Raw genomic sequence first — 22557 nt, forward strand, 5'->3', positions numbered from 1 at the left:
CACTGGTAGAGTTGAGAAGACTTTGTTCAGGATTGGGTCCCATTAGCAGAAGCATGAAGTTCTGCTGCAGTTTCCATCATATGCCTGCTTCCCACCTGGTGGCTCTTTACTTTCCTCCTTTGTGCCATTATCTAGCTTGGTTCTACTCAAGAAGGGGGTTTAGAACACAGGGTGAAGGCAACTACATTCCAAAGTTGTAGTTAAAAAATTAACTTTTGCCTCCATGCATGTGAACACTCAAGTATTGCGTATATGCAGTCAAACCCACCAAGGATACAACCACTATTCCCAATCTGGAATGTGGGAGTTTATCAGATTTGAGTAGGGAAAGCAGAAGAAGAGTGTGTGTGGGTGATGATAACTTGGGAGTGGAAAAAATTGATGTCAAGGACATTGAAATGGCATCTGTTTTCACCCAGGCTAATTACATGTGTAATGAATGGCTGATGAACCATTATTAATTTCAAGCAAATAATCTGCAGTTTGCTCTTGGGAAAAGAGCTCTAGTGGTACAGATAACTTCCTGTGACAGGCCAATTCTGAATCTGCACGGTCTTTATTCCTATATAAATGAACAAATTATTTGTCTCCATACTACTTAAAATGATCGTAGGGACAAAAAGATGGAAGCATTTAGGCAAAAACGAGGTTATTTTATGCATAAACGTCCATTCTTTGGGGTTCTCATCCTGTGTGCCAGGGACAGAAGCATTCTTTCTCTTCCATCACCCATAATCAGTGCTCCCAGCTGGCAGCCTGGCACTGGTGCCTTTGTCGCAGTGCCAGTGCAATAACAGTGATCTGTGGGAGGCTGGCTCTGTAGTAGGCATAATTTTGTTCCTGAAAGAAACAATCAACTGCTGATTTCACGTATGTCCCCCTAAGGGAACTCCCTGGCCATGGGAGTAGAGTATGGTGGGCTTTTTCCAGGCAGTCCCTAGAACTTAGGAAACCATTTCTCCCCAGTCTTGACCTCAGGGCCACTTACCCTTACCCAGTGATTGCTTACACAGACTCCCCTCTGGCCCAGTGCTTATCACTGTTTGCAGCCAGCAGCAGCCCAGGGGGATGGAAACACCCACTCAGCAGTCGGCCAGGCCAGGAGGTCAGCACGTGAGCACACAGTGCTGTCTGCCTTCTAGGCCAAGGTGCACAGACAGCTGGAGTGTAGAGGGCCTCCGCCCCACTCTCCACATCAGCCTAGAAACCAGAGTTCCCCCTCGTAGTTAAACAGGTTGCTGTGGGTGATGTAGAGCCCTGAACTGCGCCATGTGTCCCTTCCATCCTCCCTTCCCCGAGAAGCACACACCCCGCTTGCTCTTGAGTACAGCATCTGAGACCACAAAGCTCTACAGGGGTCACAACTGCCCCAGGTCCTGCCTCCCTTCCCCTTTCTGGCTTCTGCAAACTAGCCACTAACCTGAAGGAGCCCCTAGTGTGGGGTTAGCCTGGAAACCCAAGAAAGAAGTGAAGGAAGCTCAATACCTCTCAAGGGAAGTGAACACTTGGGCTGCCTTTTCTCTCCTATCCTCCTCCTCCTCAAGCCCAGAGTCTGCAAAAGACTTGTGGGCCACTTGGCATCAGAGCCTCCAACTTTGACCTTCCCTACCCCACTTCCTGGGAAACATTCAGGTGAGGAGAGGCCCACTGGTGTGCTTTGTTTCTTGGGCTCATGGGGTCTTCGTATCCTTGGGCTGGGTTGCCCCCAAAGCAGGCCCTTACCTCTTATGTGCTCTTGTTTTTCAAAGGGGCCACACCCACCCACCTCACTCACCCACAGCCCTGCAGTGGGGCTAGCGTGGGGCAACACGTGACCCGTCACCGCCAGAGGCTGAACCCGTAGAGCAGCTTTCTGGGTCCTGGGGGGACAAGTGGGGCGGTTCCTACCTTGGAAAAGAAGGCATGCCTGTATCTGCTGCTAGGATTGAATACAATTTGTTCCAGTGCTAGGGGACGGGAGTGGGGGGGACCGGGCACTTGCTCCTTATCTGGGCCTGGTGTTGGCAGACCTTAAAATGAGACCATTGTGGGGAGGGAGGGGGTGAGGACCTGGGCTGGGGCCGAGGGAAGCGGCATGCCAGCACTGTCAGCGGGCAAACCTAAGAGGAAAAGCGGGCCTGGTCTCGGCCCCATTCCTGTTCCCCACCTGTCTCTACCCTTTTCTTCCCTTTCCCTGGCCCTGCCAGACTCTGTCTCCCTGGGTGCCCGCCTCCCCTCCCCTGGAGGGCGGGGCTTGGCTGCACCCACGTGTGTTGGAGTTATATGCTCCCAGCCGGCAGAGGAGCTGGGGAGAGTGGCACCCAGCTGGTGGCTCAGGCAGCGAAGCAGCACCATGGCCGGCAAGAAAGTCTGCATTGTAGGCTCTGGTAACTGGTAAGCGGCTCTGTCAAGGAGTATGGTGGGGGTGGGGGAGGGGAGGCTCCCTCAAGTATACAGGAGGTTAGGGAGGGAGGTCTGGTGGGCAGGAGGCAGCCGGTGGGTGGGAAATGCCTCCGGCTCCTGGCCCACCCCTGTTGCTGTCTTCTGTGCCTACCCCGACAGGACAGACGATGCCCAGACCGCTCCTGGCCCTTGCCTCTTGGGCAGCAGCACCTGTTCGCCATGGGAAGGGAGCCTCCAGAGTGCTCCCTGCCTGAAAGGCTGCCTGGGTTAGGGGGTCGGGGGGAGATCAGAAGGCTGGCCCCCTTCTCCAGCAGCAAAGTGTGAGGGAAAGGAAACTGAGTCTCCTTTCTACTGCTAGGTCAGGAGAGACGCAGCGTCACGGGGAGGGGGTGACAAGGAAGGGGGCCAGTAAATGCGGTGGCTTCTGTGACATCCTGAGGTGGAGCATTGTCCCCTCCCCTGCCACCGTTCCTCTCTCACGCCCCCGCTCCTCCACTTTCTGTGCTCCCCCTCCTGCCAGGGGCTCAGCCATCGCCAAGATTGTGGGTGGCAATGCAGCCCAGCTGGCACGCTTTGACCCACGGGTGATCATGTGGGTGTTTGAGGAAGACGTCGGGGGCAGAAAGCTGACAGAGGTCATCAACACACAGCATGAGAATGTCAAATACCTGCCAGGGCACAAGTTGCCCCCCAATGTGGTGAGCCCCAACACCCCGTAGGAAGGGAGAGGGAAGTGGAGGGGGTGCTTCCTGATGGGAGGGGGCCACTTCACGTGCCACCTGTACTTGGGGAGCATCTCAGGAGGGCTACTCCAGGCACAGGGCGTCCCTGGGCACAGCCCCCAAACTGCTCCCCTGAGCACTTTCTGGGACTGAGGAGAACCTGAATGCATCCCCCTGCATCTCCACCCCACCCCGTGGGCTCCCAGGCAGGAAAGGGACTGGGAGAGGATGAGGAAGTTGGTCTCTGTGTCAACCAAAGACAGGTTCTCCGGCCCCCAGACTTGGGGTCCGGGTAGTGCCTGCCTCGGGCTCTAATCCTGTTACTCATTCACTGGGTTATTAGTAGACATGGAGACTGCTCCTTGGACTTAAGGTCTTTGGTCAGATCCATGTGGCTTACTCCCCACCTGGAAAGGGGGAGCAGGAAAGACAGCAGGAAGACTGGGGCTCTCCCTTCCTAGTTGGGAGCCCTAAGGAGCAGGGTGATGAAATCTTACTTGGCCTCTTCCTCCTGCCAAGCCCAGACCTCCTTCGGCCTCCCTCACTGTCCCACCGCCAAGGGCTAGGAGAGTGCTGAGAGGTTTCCAGGAGTCCTCAAGAGCCCAGGACAGCTGGAACCTAGAGGGAATGATGGCTAGGCGGAAGGAATAGAAGTGTCTTGTTCCTCCAGGTTCAGCCCTTCCAGATTCAACCCCCAAATTGCCCTTCCTTCTTCCCCACCAGCCTCACCCTGTCTCCTAGATCTCCTGCATGGGGCTCCACAGGGGCTAGAAGAAGTCTGTCAGGCCCATGAACACTGGTCACCCCCACAGGTGGCTGTCCCAGATGTGGTCCAGGCTGCAGTGGATGCTGACATCCTGATCTTCGTGGTACCCCATCAGTTCATTGGCAAGATCTGTGATCAGCTCAAGGGCCACCTGAAGGCAGATGCCATTGGCATATCTCTTATTAAGGTGCCAGGGACACCTTCCTGTGGATGGGGGTGCAGCTAACTGCTGTGGGGCTCAGGGTGGGTGAAGTGCGACAAACAGAAAACAGCAGAAGTAGGCCAGGAGTTTTCTGAAGAGAGGAGCTGGCTTTGGGGAGGCTTGAGAAACAGATGCGGGGGGCCATTGGGAAGGGGAGGTTGGTTGGGGAGTAGATAAGAGATCGGTTTGGAGGCAGATGTCTTGGGGAGTTTAGGAGGTGTACAGGGGATGCCTAGGGGATACAAGAAGTGGGCTGGTTTGAGGAGTTGAGAAGGGAAGCTGGTTTGGAGCAGTGGCTGGGATGGAAGTTGGTTTGGGGTACTCAGGAGTGGGCTGTTTAGGGATGTGGAGGGGCTACATTACCTTGGAGAAGTAGGTTGTGGAAGGAGAGTTTTCAGATGGATTCGTTTTCACATGTTATCTGCTCTCCTCACAGCAAGCTTTGGCTGCATTGGAATAGGGGAGGACCTCTGGGGAGGGACATTGATGAACAGTGAATTTGGAATGGGCAGGATTTCTAGGTGGGAAGCCCTCAGTTGGGGACAAAAGGCACCTGGCCTGAGCTCCATCCTGTGCCCAGGGGGTAGACGAGGGCCCCAACGGGCTGAAGCTCATCTCTGAAGTGATTGGGGAGCGCCTTGGCATCCCCATGAGCGTGCTGATGGGGGCCAACATTGCCAGCGAGGTGGCTGATGAGAAGTTCTGTGAGACAACCATTGGTGAGACCCCACCACCCGCACAGATAATGCAACTCCAGTTACATCGCCTCCCCATGCTATATTCCCCACCCACTTAGCCATCTTCCCCCCATAAGGCAGGTGAAGGAAGAAGATCCCAGCATCAAAGGTGAGGGGAGTTGGGGCACCCCTACGGAAAGAGCTATAGGTCCTGCTTAGGGCAGTTGTGGGAAGAAGAGTCAAGAGTCCCCTCTTAAAGCCTTATCCCCTCCCTACTTCAGGCTGCAAGGACCTGGCCCAGGGACAGCTTCTGAAAGAGCTGATGCAGACACCCAATTTCCGCATCACGGTGGTGCAAGAGGTGGACACAGTAGAGATCTGTGGGGCCTTAAAGGTGAGAGGGCTGCAGAGGCAGCTATGGGGTGGGGAGAAGGTCCTGAAAGAGGGCCTGGCTTAGCTGTACAAGGTTGCTGGGACTCCAGGCACTCACTCCCCTTCCCCACCAAGTCTCATACACATGGGAAGAATTGCAGAAGCAAGGCCAGGATCGCTCAGGTCTGCCGATTACTTACCATCAGACATTGGGCTTCCTTCTTCCTTTCCCCTATAGCCCCTTGTGGGACATCCCTGTCCCTGGCTCCAAAGGTTGGTCCAGGGGGAAGAGGAGATGCCCTGGGGGAGCACTCAGGCTAATGGGAGATAAGATGTCCAGGACACCCAGACAGATTGATGGCCAGAACTAGATCCTGGACAGACCTATGGATGGATAGCAGGGGCATAGAACAAAATAGCCGTGGTTGGGAGGGCCAGGTAGAAGACTGGTTTTCAGGAAGAGTCCTCAAGGATGGAGTATAGGGCAGGGTTGGGGAGCCAGAAAGCACAAGCCCAGGCTAAAAGAAGGGAGTGCAGCAAGTGGGAAAACCAAGAGGTGGAAATAGTTGAGGAGCCCACCCACCTTCCTTCACTTATTCAGTGGGCGGGTCATGGCTGATGGAAGGAGCATGAGGCAGGTGCTGAGGGCCCCAAGTGGGGCCTGCGGGAGGGGATCCTTTCTCACCCATGACTTCACTCTTCAAAGAATATAGTGGCCGTGGGGGCTGGCTTCTGTGATGGGCTGGGCTTTGGCGACAACACCAAGGCGGCCGTGATCCGACTGGGGCTCATGGAGATGATCGCCTTCACCAAGCTCTTCTGCAGTGGCCCTGTGTCCTCTGCCACCTTCTTGGAGAGCTGTGGTGTTGCTGATCTCATCACTACCTGCTACGGAGGGCGGAACCGCAAGGTGGCCGAGGCCTTCGCCCGCACTGGAAAGGTGGGCCCTGGGGAGAATGAAGAATGGAGGGTGGGCCCTGTAGGTGTTAAGGCAGAGGAACGTGCCTTGAGGCATCTCTTGAACACAGACATTAAGATTGTTGGGAACATTCCCAGCCTTTCTTTCCTCTTAAGACCCACCTCCTCCCAGAGTCCCAGACTCTCTGTCTCACATTGACAACCCTCCTCTCCCATTTCCATCTGCCTGTCCTGTTTTCTTCACAGTCCATTGAGCAGCTGGAGAAAGAGATGCTGAATGGGCAGAAGCTGCAGGGGCCCCAGACAGCCCGGGAGCTACACAGCATCCTCCAGAACAAGGGCCTGCTGGACAAGTAAGTGTCTGCCCCAGCCCCACTGATGGAGGGAACCACCGTCAGAAGTGCTCTCCCCATTCATCATCTTCCTGAACCCTCCTCAATCTGTGAAGTGGGCAGAGAGGGAAATGTTATCTTATGTTTACAGACAGAGCCTAGAGCTTGGAGAGGGTCTGGTATGCCCGCTGTCCCCCAGCTAGGTCATTGTCTTAGATTTCTTTCCAGTCTAGTGCTTTTTATACCACATTGCTTGGACCCCTCTGCGTGGCCTCTCTCTGTCCTTTCCTCCTTGTCCTCTGCTATGGAGGTCACAGGAATACGCTCCTCTGACTGTTCTGCCTCTTTGTCCATCACCCTCAGTCTAAGCTGCTCCCCCAAGGCCAACCCTTTTGTTCTGTGAATCCTGTCTTGGGTGCTGAGGCGTGAGGAAAAGGAAAGTCTCTGCTTCAAGGTGCTCTTTTTCAGGGAGCACAAGACAGCGGGGGTGATGGGCTGATCAGAGCAGAACTCTGTTGATCTGAGAAAGAATCCTAGAGCAAGAGAGTATGAAACAGGCTCAGAAGATCAGCTCACGGCTGGTCAGGGTAAAGCCTTCTGGTGAAGGGAGCAGCCTGGGCAACAGGTTGGGAAGAAGGAAACTGGCACTTATTGAGCACCTTCACATAATTCATAATCACTTCTTCACTACTTTGTTATATTGACCCCGTTTTACAGCTGATGATACTGAGGCCTGCCTAATTGGAACAAAAAGTTCATGCCAGGGAATCACGTAGGCAAGTTCAATATGATAGGGAGCAGGGCAATAAAAACCTGACCCTAAAACCCAGGGCTAGGGAAATTCAAATTCTCAGCGATTGGAAATTGAGAGCCAGAGTCTGCCTGAGCTCGAAGGCAGGAGAGTAGGGAGTGGAGGGTTAGGGGGTTTGCCTGGAGGCCAAGCTGGTTCTGTCCTTCCCCATTCTAGGTTCCCTCTGTTCATGGCTGTGTACAAGGTATGCTACGAGAACCAGCCAGTAGGTGAATTCATCCGCTGCCTGCAGAATCATCCAGAACATATGTGAGCAGGGCTGGGGCCCAGGCCAGGCAGCCTCTTTACCCCAACGGAGACAGGCAGAAGCTTGGGGTGCCTGGCCACCACGATCTCTGGGACTCCCCACACAGCAGCATCTTCTCAGCTTTTCACTGGAGGACAGGTGCCTGTGGGCCCGGCCACCTGCCTGGACATCCTGAAGCACAAGCAGCCCGCAGCCTCCTGCCACCACATCGCACCAGAAATGCAGTTGCCTAGTCCCTCTCCATATGTGGGGCTTTCTCCCTGTCCTCCTCCCAGAGGAGGGGTAGAATCAGCCCCAGTGCTGCCTGCTTTGGGTATGTGGGGGGAGGAGGGGAGGGGAGGGAGGCAAGGCAAGGGCTGCTTACTGCTGCCTCACACAGACCAGGACTCCTGTCCCCAAGCCCAGTTAACGGCTAAAGAAGTACCTCAGCTGCAAGAGGGATGAGGCAAGGGCTGCAGGGAGGGGTCTGGGCTTTCGGGCTGACATAGACCTCTGCCAGGCCCCACATGGCATCAATGGATCTCAGTGTTTGTTCGCAAAATACAAAGATCTCAAACAACCCCCTTCTAGCTTCTCCTAGCAACATCTGCATCCTCAGAAACCTCTGGTCATCCCCTTTCCCCCTCCCCCAGGCTGCCTGGCACCAGAGTTGCTGCCACGCTGGCATCTCTGGCCACGGGGCTTGTCATTCTCTCTTGGGACGTCCCAGTTCCTAGTTCTTTGCCAGCTCCTCCCCACCATGTGTGACCTTTCCAAGCCTCTCTCACCCTCCCTGCCAGCACCCTCACTGGGGAGCAGAACTTAATCTGCTGACAGAGCTACACCTCTTCATAGCAGGCTCAGATCACTCTACTCCCTGTGACCTTTGTAACTGCCCTGCCTCCCTTCTCAGGAGCTCTAGTGGGGGGAGGTGTCAGCTGGGTTCCTCCTGCTGCTATCTCCCCAGGACATCTTGGATCCACCCGTTACCTCCTAAACCCTGTCCCTAATTCTCAGCTACCCCCAGAGCAGCCAAGGCAGCTAACCAGTTCCTGTATCTGGAAGCCAGGTGGCCAGAGAGTGGGTAAGGAAGGATGAGCAGGTCCCCATCTCTGTGGTCTGAATTCCAAGGCCGGCTCTCCTTTGTCACCTGAAGGCCTTCTCATGAGGTATTGACTACTTCAGCGCCTCAGGAGCTGGGAAACTCGTGGAGGAGGAAAAAAATTCAAGCCTCCCTCCCCGCTGGGGTGAGGGAAGAACAGCAAGGGGAGGAGGGAGAGGAGTGTGCCTTGCAGTGGCCTGGCTCCAGGGTGGAATGGCAGCCGGAGAATGTCACAGGTCAGCAGCTTGGACCCCTGGCTATAAATAGAGGCCGAGGGCTCCTGTCACATCCAGCAGAGGGTCTCAGCTTCCTGTGTGGCAGCGTCTGGCACGCTGTGGCTCTGGCCAGCATTATGTTAACCCTCCCTTACTCCTGGACAAACCAGGGAGGCACGCTCCTCTCAGCCCCTCGCCCTTGAGAAGTCAGTCTTACCAATGAAGGGCAGAGCTGCCTGGATCTGCGAGCAGCGAGCGTGAGGGGCACAGTCACCCTAGATCTGGCTGGGCCCAGGTTTGGGCGCTGACTGGATCCAGAGCTGCTTCCCCAGGAGGTCAAAGTCAGGGCAGAAAGACAGCTCTCTTCCCTAGGCTGCAGCTGCGACCCTCTTAGATAGTCAAAAACCTTTGCCTACTTTTGCTCACTCCACAATTAACTGAATCTGAAGCTTGCGAACCAGGCCTACTTGTCTACCCAATAAAGCGTGTTTTTTGCAGAAACAAATTAGGGAAGGGCGCTTAAGTGCATGTGGTAGGGCGTATGCAGTGGGGGTGTATCACTGCATGTATGTTTTCACTCATGCCGGAGGAAAAACGAAAAAAGGAAAAATCCTTCCTCGATCATCCCAGCCATTCCCGGCCCCTTGCAGGTGTGCCCACGCAGCCCCCCTTCCCCCAAATGGCACCCCCTCCCAACCCCTTCCCGGCGCTTCTTTGGGGCTTTATCAAGCCGCCTGCAAGCGGGGAGGTCACATACGGGACAGAAACATTATGGAGATTCGACCATCGCGCCCACTCCGTGGCCACGGCCAAACCTGCCGCAATCCTCGGCGGTCCAGGCCTCACAGGGCGGGTCGGGTTCCTGAGCTCGGCTGAAGGCCGGCCCGGGGGAAGAGGGCAGCTCCAGGCTGTAGGGGGCGCGCAGCCCCCTCCAGAGGGCGGACTCCGAGAGAACCTACCCAGCTACCGGAGACGTCACCGCGCCACAGGCTGGGGATTGGCCGGCTCTCTTCTGTGGTGACTGAGTATCCTAAAAGTTCCGGTTCCAGAGTTTGGGTCGCCAAAGACGCTTTCTCATCGGAGAATGACTACAACCCCCAGAAACCAACGGGCCTCTCCGAGAGGAAGGCTCGTCTGAGGATGCGTAGTAAGGGCGGCTGACCCGGAAGCCGGATGTTCAAAGGCAGCAACCAGTCGGAGCTGCAGCCGGCGCAGGCTCTCGCCTCGGTGGGCGGGGTTATGCTGCGTCTGGCGCGCGGGGCTCCATCTCGCGTCGGGAGCAGAATCCTAGAGCTTTAGCGGAGCGTGGGGTGGGAGAAAGGGTGGTGTTCCGTACCAATAAGCGCCTTCGCGTTCAGGGTTGGCCCTGGGCGGTACCCTCACTCGTCTGGACCCGGGTGCTGCTTCCGGCTGCGCTAGGAGGTCGCGCAGGCAGGAGGCCTCGGTCGGAAGGGAGGGAGCGGCAGCATCCAGGTACGCCGTCTGCCAGGCCCGAGCCAGGGCCGCCTGTCCGCAGAGGCGCGCCCGCTCGGGCCGGCCTTTGCTTTCCGCATCCTCCCACGCCCAGTCTTCGGGCTTCGGCGCCCTTGAGGTTACCATGTACCCTGTGCCGCGATCTGCGCCGCTTCCAGCCCAGCAAGCTCCTTGCGGCCGTAGGTTCCTGTCACACCTTGACCGCGCGCCTTGGCCCTCCACGCTCAGACTCCAGTAGCTCTGACCCTTCCTTGTCTTGCAGTCCGCTGCGCCCTGAAATGCAGCTTTCCCGGGCACCCTTCCTGCTTATCGATTAACTGGATCCGCTCCTTTGCTGCTTTCAATTCCTGCAATGCTCTCCTCCTCCCTCTTCTCTACCGGTGTAAATCCTGCCCACCCTTCTAAAACGACAGCTACCCCCCCACCCCGTCCCCACCTTTCTGCTAACTTTCCTTGAGCCTCCACCTTGTCTCTGAACTCTCAAAACGCCTCTTCTCTTCTGGTCACCGGCGTCTCCACTTCGTCTAACAGAATTTGGGGTGCATAGCTTATCACCATCAGACCATAAGCTCCTTTGAGACAGAAGCCATATTCTCTGCAGCCTTTATAGCACGAGTAAAAGGTAGACAGATAAGTGAGTAAATTTAGGCTGAGGTGGATGGATCCATTTGAGGAAATGAGTTTTCCAGAGGAGAGACCTGAGCCTTGAGGTCCTCCCATGTTTAGGGGGCAGAAAAAGAGAAAAGAGCCACAATCTGAAAAGGTTTTTGCAGATTGCACCCCTGTGTCATTTCCATTATGGTTCTTGTTTTCTTTTTCCTGTTGTTCTGAAACCTTCAGTCTAACCCCATAAAAGACCTAGCCTTGAGCTTTCTTGAGAAAATGGATGTCCCTCAGATGAGAATGTTCTGCTAACCTCAAAATTTTCTTCATTTCCAAGGTTAATCCTTCTACCTGGGCTTCTAATTTCATCTTTTCCTGGGCCATCCTAGATTTTGTTCCATCCCATCCACCTCACTTTTATCCTCAGTTTAGCCACCAGTTTCTTCTCCTCTAAAACATATTCAAATCTCCTTATCAATAAGCAAAACAAAACTAGAATTTACTTGACCTTGTTACCTTTTCAGGCTGCTGCCCTATCACTCCCGTTCCCTTAACCAGCAAATCACAAGAATATCAATTCTTATCTTTGGGGCGAGAGGGGGTTATGATCCTTCTAATAATCTGTTTTTCTGCGTCCTGGAAAAGTGCATAGACACATGAACCTCGTGGGACGGGGTTCATGGGGCCTGCTGGGGCTCTGGCTAAGAATCCATGCTTTTTACTTAATGCCTGTTCCAATTTAGTGCATTAAATTGACTTCTGTCCTAGGTTTACCTGTGACCTGGTCACCTGTTCCCATCCAGTGATCCCATCTGACCAGTTTTCTTGGCACTTAACTTTACAGTAGTGTTTCCCAATTTTTATTCTGGCCCAATACACCCGAAGATACAGCATACCTCTGTCAGTGGTAGTGACTTGATACAGCAGTGATTTTCAACCACTGTTGTAGTTAAATGAAAATGCATCCCAGATGTTTCTGGAATTTCCTGTTTTCTTTTCCGTAATTGTTTTCTTCAAACTGGCGTTCCCTTGGCCTCTTTCTCTTGGGTTTTTTGTTTTGTTTTGTTTTTTTAAATTTTATGTATTTATTTATTTATGGCTGTGTTGGGTCTTCGTTTCTGTGCAAGGGCTTTCTCTAGTTGTGGCAAGTGGGGGCCACTCTTCATCGCGGTGCGCGGGCCTCTCATTATCGCGGCCTCTCTTGTTGCGGAGCACAGGCTCCAGACGCGCAGGCTCAGTAATTGTGGCTCACGGGCCCAGTTGCTCCGCGGCATGTGGGATCTTCCCAGACCAGGGCTCGAACCCGTGTCCCCTGCATTGGCAGGCAGATTCTCAACCACTGCGCCACCAGGAAGCCCCTCTCTTGGGTTTTATCGTTTGTTTCAGTGACACTCGTTATTTCCATATGTATCCGTAGCCTAGCCTCTCTTCTAGGATTTGTTCCACATTTGCATATCCATGTGCCTGAATATTGTATTGAGCATCTTTTCTTTCTTGTTTTTTTTTGGGGGGGGGGCTGTGTTGGGTCTTTGTTGCTGAGCGTGGGCTTTCTCTAGTTGCGGAGAGCGGGGGCTACTCTTCGTTGCAGTACACGGGCTTCTCATTGCGGTGGCTTCTCTTGTTGCGGAGCATGGGCTCTAGGCGCGTGGGGCTCAGTGGTTGTGGCTCGCGGGCTCTAGAGTGCAGGCTCAGTAGTTGTGGCACATGGGCTTTGTTGCTTCGTGGCATGTGGGATCTCCCTGGACCAGGGATCGAACCCGTGTCCCCTGCGTTGGCAGGCGGATTCTTAACCACTGCGCCACCAGGGAAGTCCCTTTATTGAGCATCTTAACTTTAACATGTCCAGTTCATGATCTTCCTGACTGATGCTTACTGACACCACCATCCCCATACACACATAGTGACACACACCTGTTTCTTCTTTCTATTAGCAGTATCCCACTCCATAAAGTTTCCTCAATTGTTAACTTGGAGATATTTTCAGCTTTGCCCTAGCCCATTCAGTTAATAAGCCTTGTTCTACTTCTAGAATAACTTCTTCATCTGTCTTCTCTTTTTCCACTGCCCAGCCTTAGCTCAGGATCTGTGAAAAGTTTTTGTTAATTTGAAAATAGGAGAAATCTCAGGTTGGATTAGACAAGAGAGGAAAATGAGGTTCTAGAAAAATTTCATCTGTCAGTAGATCTTCTGTCACTCTTCTAGGCAAGATGTACTATCCTGTTTCCAGCCTTCTTCCTCCAGCCCTGAGAAGAGGTGGTCCTATAACTGGTTAGCATCTGGCCAGGGTAATGGGGGATAGGAGGAGAAAGAATAAGTGAGGGGGAGGTTGAAGGCTGCAGGTCTCTTTGCTGGGAGCTTGTTTATTACCTTAGTGTCCTGCTCTGTGTGTTCTTTTTGTTTGTTTGTTTTGTTTTATTTTTTAATAAATTTAATTATTTTATTTATTTATTTTTGGCTGCGTTGGGTTTCTTCGTTGCTGTACCCGGGCTTTCTCTAGTTGCCGTGAGCAGGGGCTACTCTTCGTTGCGGTGCGCGGGCTTCTTGTTGTGGAGCACCGGCTCTAGGCACGCGGGCTCTAGAGCGCAGGCTCAGTAGTTGTGGCGCACAGGCTTAGTTGCTCCGCGGCATGTGTGTGTTTTCTTACTGTCTCACAGCTTGGGGTCCTTTCAAACCCCAGATAACCTGCATACAACCCTTTCTCATCTTGTCCCTGTGCCATTTGGTTTTCTTCCTCTGACCTTATTTAATATCACTTTCAGTAGTCACTTGGAATTATGATTCAAGGAAGCTGTGCCTCAGTTCAGTGTGGGATCTACCCTCAGGGACTGGCTCAAAGGCAGTGTTCCGCCCATGGGACTTACTCTGAGAAACACTTAGATGTCACACCCTACCCCTGACCCCCTCAACCAGCTAACCTGAACTTTTCTCCTTTCAAATTCTTGACTTTTAAGAAAACTATTCTCACTAACTTCAGTCAGTCTTTTAATTTTAATTCCCTCAACAGAGAGGAGGCTGAGAATACATTCATAGTCCCAAATTGAGAATGTTTTGTTCAAGATGAGAGATTCCCATTCTAAACTTTCTCTTGTTCCCTGGCTCAGAATGTCCAGGGAACAGTTAAATTGGAAGTAATTTATCTCATGCAAATGTGAGTTAATTTGCTGGGGACACAGTAAGTTTCATTTTAGCCCTTGGGGTAGGTTCTTCGTTTTATGTTTGGAATTCAGGATTAATGCTGTAGAAGGTTATGTCTAATTGAAATAACATAAACATACTGTTGGCACTATTTCAAGTATATTATGGCTTAAACAGATGCTTGAAGACTAACCTGGGAACCTGAGCACCATAAATAAGATGGTTTTATGGGAAAACAAATTGGATATTGCCCAGAAGGCTCCCATTCGATCCTCCTAGAGAGAATAATTCACTGCTAATGTTTAATCTCTGGCTACTTCAATAAATTCCCTACTAGCCAGAAAAACTGATGTGTGCCTAAAGTAATATACCAATTAAGAACATTTCTGGGTGGTCCATACCAGTCACGTCTTTCCATAAACACGGAGGGTCAGGTGTTAGCTGTAATGTCATTCAGATACGCCTGGTTCCAGCTGTGTTTCTGTATCTTGTATGCAGACTTTATTTGCCCTTTTGAATCTTAAGAATTCCCAAACAATATCTTCCAGTATAAGACGCTGCATATGTCTAGGGGCCATTCAGAATAGAGTGCAGACAAACTAAGAAGTTATAAAATGGCCTTAAACAGGTAAGTGGGCTGGGCAGATGAGGCCTTCTCCTTGGGTCTAAATCTAGTCTGTCTTTGTAGGGGACAACATGCCAACTGCCAAGCAACTAGCCGACATTGGCTACAAGACCTTCTCCACCTCCATGATGCTCCTCACTGTTTATGGGGGCTACCTCTGCAGCGCCCGAGTCTACCGCTATTTCCAGCGGCGCAGCTCCCAGCGCCAGGCTGCAGAAGAACAGAAGACCTCGGGAGTCCCGTAGAACTGGGGGGCTTTTTACCTTGAGCAGAGAGACCTGAGGCATGTTGTGGAAAGACCTCACCTGCAGTCATTTCTGAGTCAAGAGGATCAGGGCCTTAATGGTTTTCGAACTCTGCTGGGAAAAAGTGCCCATGTTTTCTCTGGTAGTCAGTTTGGAGAGGCTATTGAATCATAACAGGAATGGGAGGGTGAGGCACACCTACAGACATTAAATATTTTGCCATGTCTGTGTCTTGGTGTTTTTGTTTACTTGAACGGGGTATGGACTACAGAGGTGGGGTCTTGACTACCAGTTTTCTAGTCACAGACTGGATTTCCATATCTTGAGCTCTTAGCACCCATGAAGTAGGGGATATACAGTTCTAGGAGCAGTAATCTCAGCTCTCCTGATCTCAGAGAAAAGACTGTCCCAGCATCTGTATAAATCCCCTGAGAAGACTCTGTAAAGACCAAAGCTCTTTTGTGGTCAGTGACCATTCCTGGACCAATTAAACTGTATCCAGGTAATGGAGTTCTCTGGCCAGCTTGGCCACATGTGCACTTCTGAGTCAAGGAGGCAGAGGCCCTTGTTTAACAGCTGTTAAAATTGCACAAAGTGGAGGCGGATAGTTCATAAAATGTGAAGGGCTTTTGGGCAGCCTACAGTAATGCAGTCCATCTCCTTAAGCATAGTGGATATAGTATTAGCATCAGGGTTGATTTCTCACTGTGCCACTGCACAACAATCTACCTGCAGGTCTGACTGCAGAGTTGTGAAGAGGATTTGAAAGAAAACAATGCATTCAAGGTAAAATCCAACTATGAAGGATATTCTTGCCATCTTTTTTTTTTTGGCCACACGGCATGTGGGATCTTAGTTCGAACCCGTGCCCCCTGCAGCGGAAGCCCAGAGTCTTAACCACTAGACCGCCAGGGAAGTCCCACTACCATTTCATTCATTCATTCATTTATTTATGTACGTATGTATTTATTTATTTATTTATGGCTGTGTTGGGTCTTCGTTTCTGTGCGAGGGCTTTCTCTAGTTGCGGCAAGCGGGGGCCACTCTTCATCGCCGTGCGCGGGCCTCACTATCGCGGCCTCTCTTGTTGCAGAGCACAGGCTCCAGACGCGCAGGCTCAGTAATTGCGGCTCACGGGCCCAGCTGCTCCGCAGCATGTGGGATCTTCCCAGACCAGGGCTCGAACCCGTGGTCCCCTGCATTGGCAGGCAGATTCTCAACCACTGCGCCACCAGGGAAGCCCCCTACCATTTCATTTTGAGCTTTGAGGCTTGCTTGTTCACGTCATTCTTGGTGATCGCCCAAAATATCAACCCCTTTGGACACCTGTCCTCTCTCATGTACGTACTGCTCTGACCTTTGTCCCCCATTCCTAAACCTTTCACCTGAAGGCCCTCTTCCATGATTTAAAAGCTCAGCATTCCTATATACTCAACCCATTTACTCCCATTCTCTCTTGATATGTTAACCAAGGACTCCACTGCCTTCTCTGCTTTCTCACTTGCCTGTACAGACAGTAAGGTGACCGTTCTCTCAGCTCCCCAGTGCCACTTCCGAACAGTGTAAAATCAGTCCTTTTTTTTTTTTTTTTTTAATTTATTTATTTTAGGCTGCGTTGGGTCTTCGTTGCTGCGCGTGGGGGCTTCTCATTGCGGTAGCTTCTCTTGCTGCAGAGCACGGGCTTCAGTAGTTGTAGCTCTAGGGCTCTAGAGTGCAGGCTCAGTAGTTCTGGCTCGCGGGCTTAGTTGCTCCGCGGCATGTGGGATCTTCCCGGGCCAGGGCTCGAACCCTCATCCCCTGCATTGGCAGGCGGATTCTTAACCACTGCGCCACCAGGGAAGCCCCAAAATCAGTCCTTTTTGAGGAGCTTTCTTATATTCTCATTTTCACTCTATTCGAGAACTTGAATACTTCAAATCTTTGGATTCCTTTTTTTCCTTCCAATCTTTCACCCCTTTTTGGTCTAAACTGCTTCCCTGTCCAGCCTGTGCCCACAGCTGAGCCCCCGAACAGCTGCCCTGCCTCCAGCCTTACCCTTCTCAACCCCAGACCTTGCTCCATTAGTTATCTAACTCACCCTCTTCCTTCTTCTCAGTATATAAACTTGCTTAAGTGGTAGTTTCTAATTTAGAAGATTGGTTTGAGATTAAATGAGACAATTCATATTAATACTCCAGTACCTGACAAGCGATAAATGTCAGCTATTAACACCTGCTGCTGACCTCCACATCTGTATCTTCCAGGTTGACCTTTTGAGCTTCAGATATATCCAATTGCTTGCTATATCCACTCAAATCCTATAGTCCTCTCTAACTTGTCCACGACTAACAGCGTTCCTTCATATCTCCAGGACCTACTTGTTTTTTTTCCCTTATTTTCACTATCATTTAAGTCAGGAATATGGGAGTCTTATTACACCACTCTCTGTACCCTACTCCCAACCAAGTAATTGTCTTATTAAGTTTTACCATTTAAACATCCATTCAGTCAGTTCTACCCTTGTCATTTCTTGCTTATACTTTTGCAGGAGACTTTTAGGGGTCTTAGTTCCAATCTTGACCTCATATTTGCCACACTGCTGTCAGAGACATCTATTTGGAACAGATTCAATTATGGCATTCTGCTTCGGATCCCCTCTGAAGCTCAACCATAGACAATAGGTTAAGAATCCCTGACCTATAAGATCCAGTCCAGACTCCTTGGTATGGTGTATGAGGTCCTTAAGACTTGACCCACCTTATGTTCCTACATCACCCTTTGTGTTCTAGTAAAATCAAATGACCTGTGTGGTTGCACGTTGTTTCTTGTCTCCATGCCTGCTCTTGCTTTCTCTCTAAATGGAACATCCTTTCTATCCTCTTTTTCCTAAAAGGTTTCTCTGACCCTTCACCCTCCCATGCTGGGCCAAGTATCTATAGAAGACACCACTTTTTCTCTAAAAAAATCTTTAAAAGCACAGGTATCTAAGACAATTTTGAAAAGAAACAAAGAAGATGAGTTGGGGTTACCAGATATCAAGACATAGTAGAAAGCTAATAGTACTCTAAATGTTGTGGTACTAGTGCAGGAGCAGACAAATAGATCAATGGCACAGAATAATAAACTCAGACACAGATCAATGTATCTGTGAGAAATTGAATATGATAGAGGATACATCACAAACCCATGGGGAAATTCATACTCTATGTTGTTATGGATACATATGTGATTATAATAAAAGTATAAAAAATTGATTGAAAGGACAATAGTAGTCATTACATTGGGGATGAGGTGAGGTGGAACAGGGCAGAGGTTAAAGGGGGTCTTAAATGGAAACTGTTTACTCACAACACTTCTACCACCAAATATGTTTTTCCCACACCAAACAATTCTCCAACTCTCCAGACACCAACTATGTCCTGCAGTTCAATTCTGCCACTAAGCTACGTGGAGTTAGCGCAGACACCACAGGTTAAGGGCTGAGTCATTCACAAGTAGTGGGGTCCCCAGGTTACCCCCACTTTGCCTGACAGCTACAGATCCGTTCCCACGACCTCCTTCTCAGGTTTGCTGTGATGGCTCACATGACTGAACTCAGAGAAACTATTTATTATTACTAGTTTGTTATAAAGGATACCACTCAGGAACAGCCAAATGGAAGAGATGCATAGCGCCCATCCCTGTATCAGCATCTCTATGTGTTCCACCCAGAAGCTCTCTGAACCTCATTGTTTAGAGTTTTAATGGAGGTTCCATTATATACGCATGATTAAATCATCAGCCATTCAATGATTGACCCAATCCCCAGCACCTCTCCCCTCCCAGGAGATCGGGAATGTGGGGCTGAAAGTTCCAGCCCTCTAACCTGCCTTCATCTTGTTCCTCTGGCAACCAGCTCCCAACCTGAAACTATCTCGGGGCCCACCAAGAGTAACCTCATTAGCAAATAAAAAGATATATCACTCTGGAGATTCCCAAGGGTCTTAGAAGCTCTGTGCTAAGAACCTGGGACTAAGACCAATTATATATTTATTATATCACAATGTCACAGGTCTCTGAGGTATTAATTTGGGGTATTGGAAATATGAGAGCATATAGCATTCTTAATGTTTTTCTCTTTTTTTTTTTCCAATTTCTCAAAAAGTCGAGGGGAGAAAAAATACTTTTGATAGCTTCCTATTATTTAGTACAGTGGTTCTCAGCAGAAGTGGCACCCCACACACACAACAGAGTTGAAAGTGTTTTGATTGTCACAATGATTGGGAAGCATCTCTGGCATCTGGTAGGTGGAGGCCAAGGATGCCAGAATTCTTACAATGTCTGGGATAGTCTTACACAACATACTGTCCCAAGTCCTGCACAACTATCAAATGTCCCCATAAATATTCAAGTGAAAAAATTTATAATTAGCTGAGACTATAACCTCCCTCTTTTACCTATAAATATGCAGTATTTTTTGTACAGTTTTTAGTGTACTCTGAATCCTCTAGGCATGCAACTACTGTATAAATGGAGGGGAGATTGTAGTGTAGTTTATTTAGAACTTTTGTTCACCATTTCAAAAAACCATGCCATTGGTGGCAGAGCCTGTTCCTGGCATTTGAATCTCTGACACAACACGATAGTATCAGTCTGCATTTGTAGCCACTGTATTCATGGTGAATGTACAGAAGTGCAAGCATCTGAGTGCTAGTATAACTATGCCCAATATTTATATGTGGAAATAATTTTATTATAAATTCTTCTTAAAACATATCCTTTATATTACTATTAGAACATTATGGTGATTTTTAAAACTTATGTGTACAGTAGATAAGTTAAATATTAATTGCATTTAAGGATAGTAAAGGGAGTGTTTTACAAATATTTGTAACCACCTGGTTTAGAAATAATCCATTCATATTTGGTCAACATTTGCTATGGTGTTGGGGTGATGGTTAATTTTGTTTCAACTTGGCTAGGCTATGGTGCCCAGTTGTTTTGTCAAACATCAGTCTGCATGTTGCTTTGAAGGTATTTTTTAGGTGTAATTAACATATCAGCCAACTTGGAGTAAAGCACATTGTCCTCCATAATATGGATGGGCCTCACCCAATCAGTTGAGGCCTTAAAAGCAAAGACACAGTTCCCAAAGAAGGAATTTGGCATTAAGACTGTAACATAGAACCCCTACCTGAGTTTCCAGCCTGTGGATCTTGGACTGCAACATCAACTCTTACCTGCATTTTCAGCCTGCCGGCCTGCTCTAGATTTCAGACCTTCCAGTCCCTACAATTGTGTTAGCCAATTCCTTGAAATAAATCAGTCTCTCTTGCCCTCACTCTTATTCTCTCTCTAACGTATTGGTTCTGATTCTCTGGAGAACTCTAATAGAGTGGATAATATGTAATATGCCAATATATATCCGTCCAGTCTTACTTCCTGCCTTAGGTTCAGTCCTTTCCTACCTCATTTTCACTTGGAGTACCTACTGTCATTTCAAATAAGCTTGTCAAAACCTAAACTCAAGCAACTGTTTAGTATTTACTGAGCATGAACTATATTTAATAAAGAAGAATAGACTTAGTTGCTGTCAAATTAAGATGAAGGAATATAATTAAGTTCATTGGTTATTACACTAAATATCAATAGACTGAATTCTCCCATTAAAAGACAAAATCTAATAGACTGGGCTAAAAAAGCAAATCCAAATTATATATAGTTTCTAATAAACATACTCACTAATAAAGAGAAGTTGAAAATAGATGGGTAAGACATACCAGAAATGCAAACGAATGTAAAGCAAGAATGGTAATAATAAGAAAGGTTAACAAACACTAAATGGAATAAAGAGATCATCTGGTAATATAAAAAGACATAAATTATGAAGAAAGGGTGGTTATAAATTTGCAACAAACAAAGCAACTAAAAAAACTAAAGCAAAAATTCTTAGGAATACAGGAGAACAGGTTAAAAATACAATTATGGTGAGAGTCTATCATACTTTGTTCAGACTGAACAGCACTAGAAGAATAAAGTAAGGACTGAGAAGAAATTAATAATACAAACAACAAACCTTATACACACGTGTGTGTATATATAATAAGTAGAGAATAGATCATCTTCTGTGAATATAGTTCACTTATAAACACTAATTGCCTATTCAAAACAATTTTTTAACAAATTTAAAAGTAGGAATTTTACAGATTGCAGGAATTTTACAGACTATTCTCTGATCACATCCAATAAAATTATAAATAAATAATGATAATCTCAACTATGTGGAAATGAAATATTCCTGGGCAACCCTCAAATCAAAGAGAAAGACCAAAACTGAAATTTCTTACCTTCTTTAAAGCAATAAAACAAAATATTTCATATAAAACTGCATGACACAGCCCAAGATCATGTCAGGAAATGTATGCCCTTAAGTGCCTTTGCAAGAGAAAAAAAAAAATGGTATTGGGCTTTTTATAGAGATGAGAACCACTGGCTACTGGGTCAAGGTCAAATTCCCTATCATGATATTTAAGACCTCTTTTGTACTCCATAGCAACCACCCCTTTCACAGCACTTTTATTATTATTATTATTATTTTTTTTAATAATGTGTTGGGTCTTCGTTTCTGTGCGAGGGCTTTCTCTAGTTGTGGCAAGCGGGGGCCACTCTTCATCGCAGTGCGCGGGCCTCTCACTATCGCGGCCTCTCTTGTTTGCGGAGCACAGGCTCCAGACGCGCAGGCTCAGTAGTTGTGGCTCACGGGCGTAGTTGCTCCGCGGCATGTGGGATCTTCCCAGACCAGGGCTCGAACCCGTGTCCCCTGCATTGGCAGGCAGATTCTCAACCACTGCGCCACCAGGAAAGCCCCACAGCACTTTTTTTTTTTTTTTTTTTCCCACAGCACTTTTAATACTTAAATAATACAGGGTAATCTCTCGTTAATGGCAATACAAGTTTGTATAGTCTTTTTCTATCAAAAATTTAAAGTGTCTATACCCTCTTACCTAGTTATTTCACTGCTAGGACTCTTGCCCTTAGAAGTAGTCACACAACTGTACAATATATTCGTACAAGGTTATTAATTGCAGTATTATGTTAATAGTAAAGAACCTTAAATAAGCTCAAGAATTAGTTAATGAATAATGGTATACCCATAAAATGGAATGTTATCAGTCAAAACCAGCAGAATATGTGTGGTATAATCTCATTTTTGTTTTAAAAGAAACACATTTGTATACATTTGGTTATCTGACAAGTGGTTCTAGAAGGCTATATACCAAACTGTTGATAATGATTAGGGTGAATGGAGATGTCAGGTACTTAACATTTTTTTACCATGAGCATATAGAGCTTTTTTTTACCATGAGCATATATAGCTTTTATAACAAAAATATTTTTTGAGTTACAAACATATACAAAAGCTGAAGGAATTTAGAAATAAAACCCATATACTTATTCCTCAGTTTTAATTGTTTTGAACATATTGCCACACTTGCTTCAACAGGTTTTTTGCTTTTTGTTTAAGGAAGAAAAAAATGTGTTCATTTGTGTCATATCTACTAGTTTGTAACTTCTTAAGGTCAGGACTCAAAACATGAATATATTTTCAATGGAAAATATTATAAAATACAGATAAATAAAAGTGCCCCTTGTCACTCCATCCCACCCCCAACACCCCTTCCCATTTCCCTACTCAGAAATTGCCTGTGTTAACAGTTTGGTGTATTTTTTCTACCATTCTCAATGTGTTTACATGTACATAAAGAAACATATGTTGATTGAATTCTCTTTTT

The 22557-nt window shown here is 48.5% G+C and overlaps 2 protein-coding genes across 2 annotated transcripts; both read left to right on the top strand.

Annotated features, from left to right (window-relative positions):
* Positions 1 to 2094: 2094 nt before the first annotated feature.
* GPD1 (glycerol-3-phosphate dehydrogenase 1) lies at positions 2095 to 9222 on the top strand. The gene is made up of 8 exons (XM_036865403.1): positions 2095 to 2373; positions 2903 to 3080; positions 3917 to 4057; positions 4653 to 4791; positions 5031 to 5143; positions 5828 to 6061; positions 6286 to 6392; positions 7339 to 9222. Exons 1-8 carry the CDS (start codon positions 2333 to 2335, stop codon positions 7433 to 7435), a joined length of 1050 nt encoding a protein of 349 aa, XP_036721298.1. The 5' UTR covers positions 2095 to 2332; the 3' UTR covers positions 7436 to 9222.
* A 751-nt stretch (positions 9223 to 9973) lies between these two features.
* Positions 9974 to 15037, top strand: LOC118902878 (cytochrome c oxidase assembly protein COX14). The gene is made up of 2 exons (XM_036867620.1): positions 9974 to 10198; positions 14625 to 15037. The coding sequence occupies exon 2, from the start codon at positions 14633 to 14635 to the stop codon at positions 14804 to 14806; it is 174 nt and encodes a 57-aa protein (XP_036723515.1). The 5' UTR covers positions 9974 to 10198; positions 14625 to 14632; the 3' UTR covers positions 14807 to 15037.
* Positions 15038 to 22557: the final 7520 nt, after the last annotated feature.

The sequence above is a fragment of the Balaenoptera musculus genome, chromosome 10, assembly GCF_009873245.2.
Source record: "Balaenoptera musculus isolate JJ_BM4_2016_0621 chromosome 10, mBalMus1.pri.v3, whole genome shotgun sequence".
Taxonomy (NCBI): domain Eukaryota; kingdom Metazoa; phylum Chordata; class Mammalia; order Artiodactyla; family Balaenopteridae; genus Balaenoptera; species Balaenoptera musculus.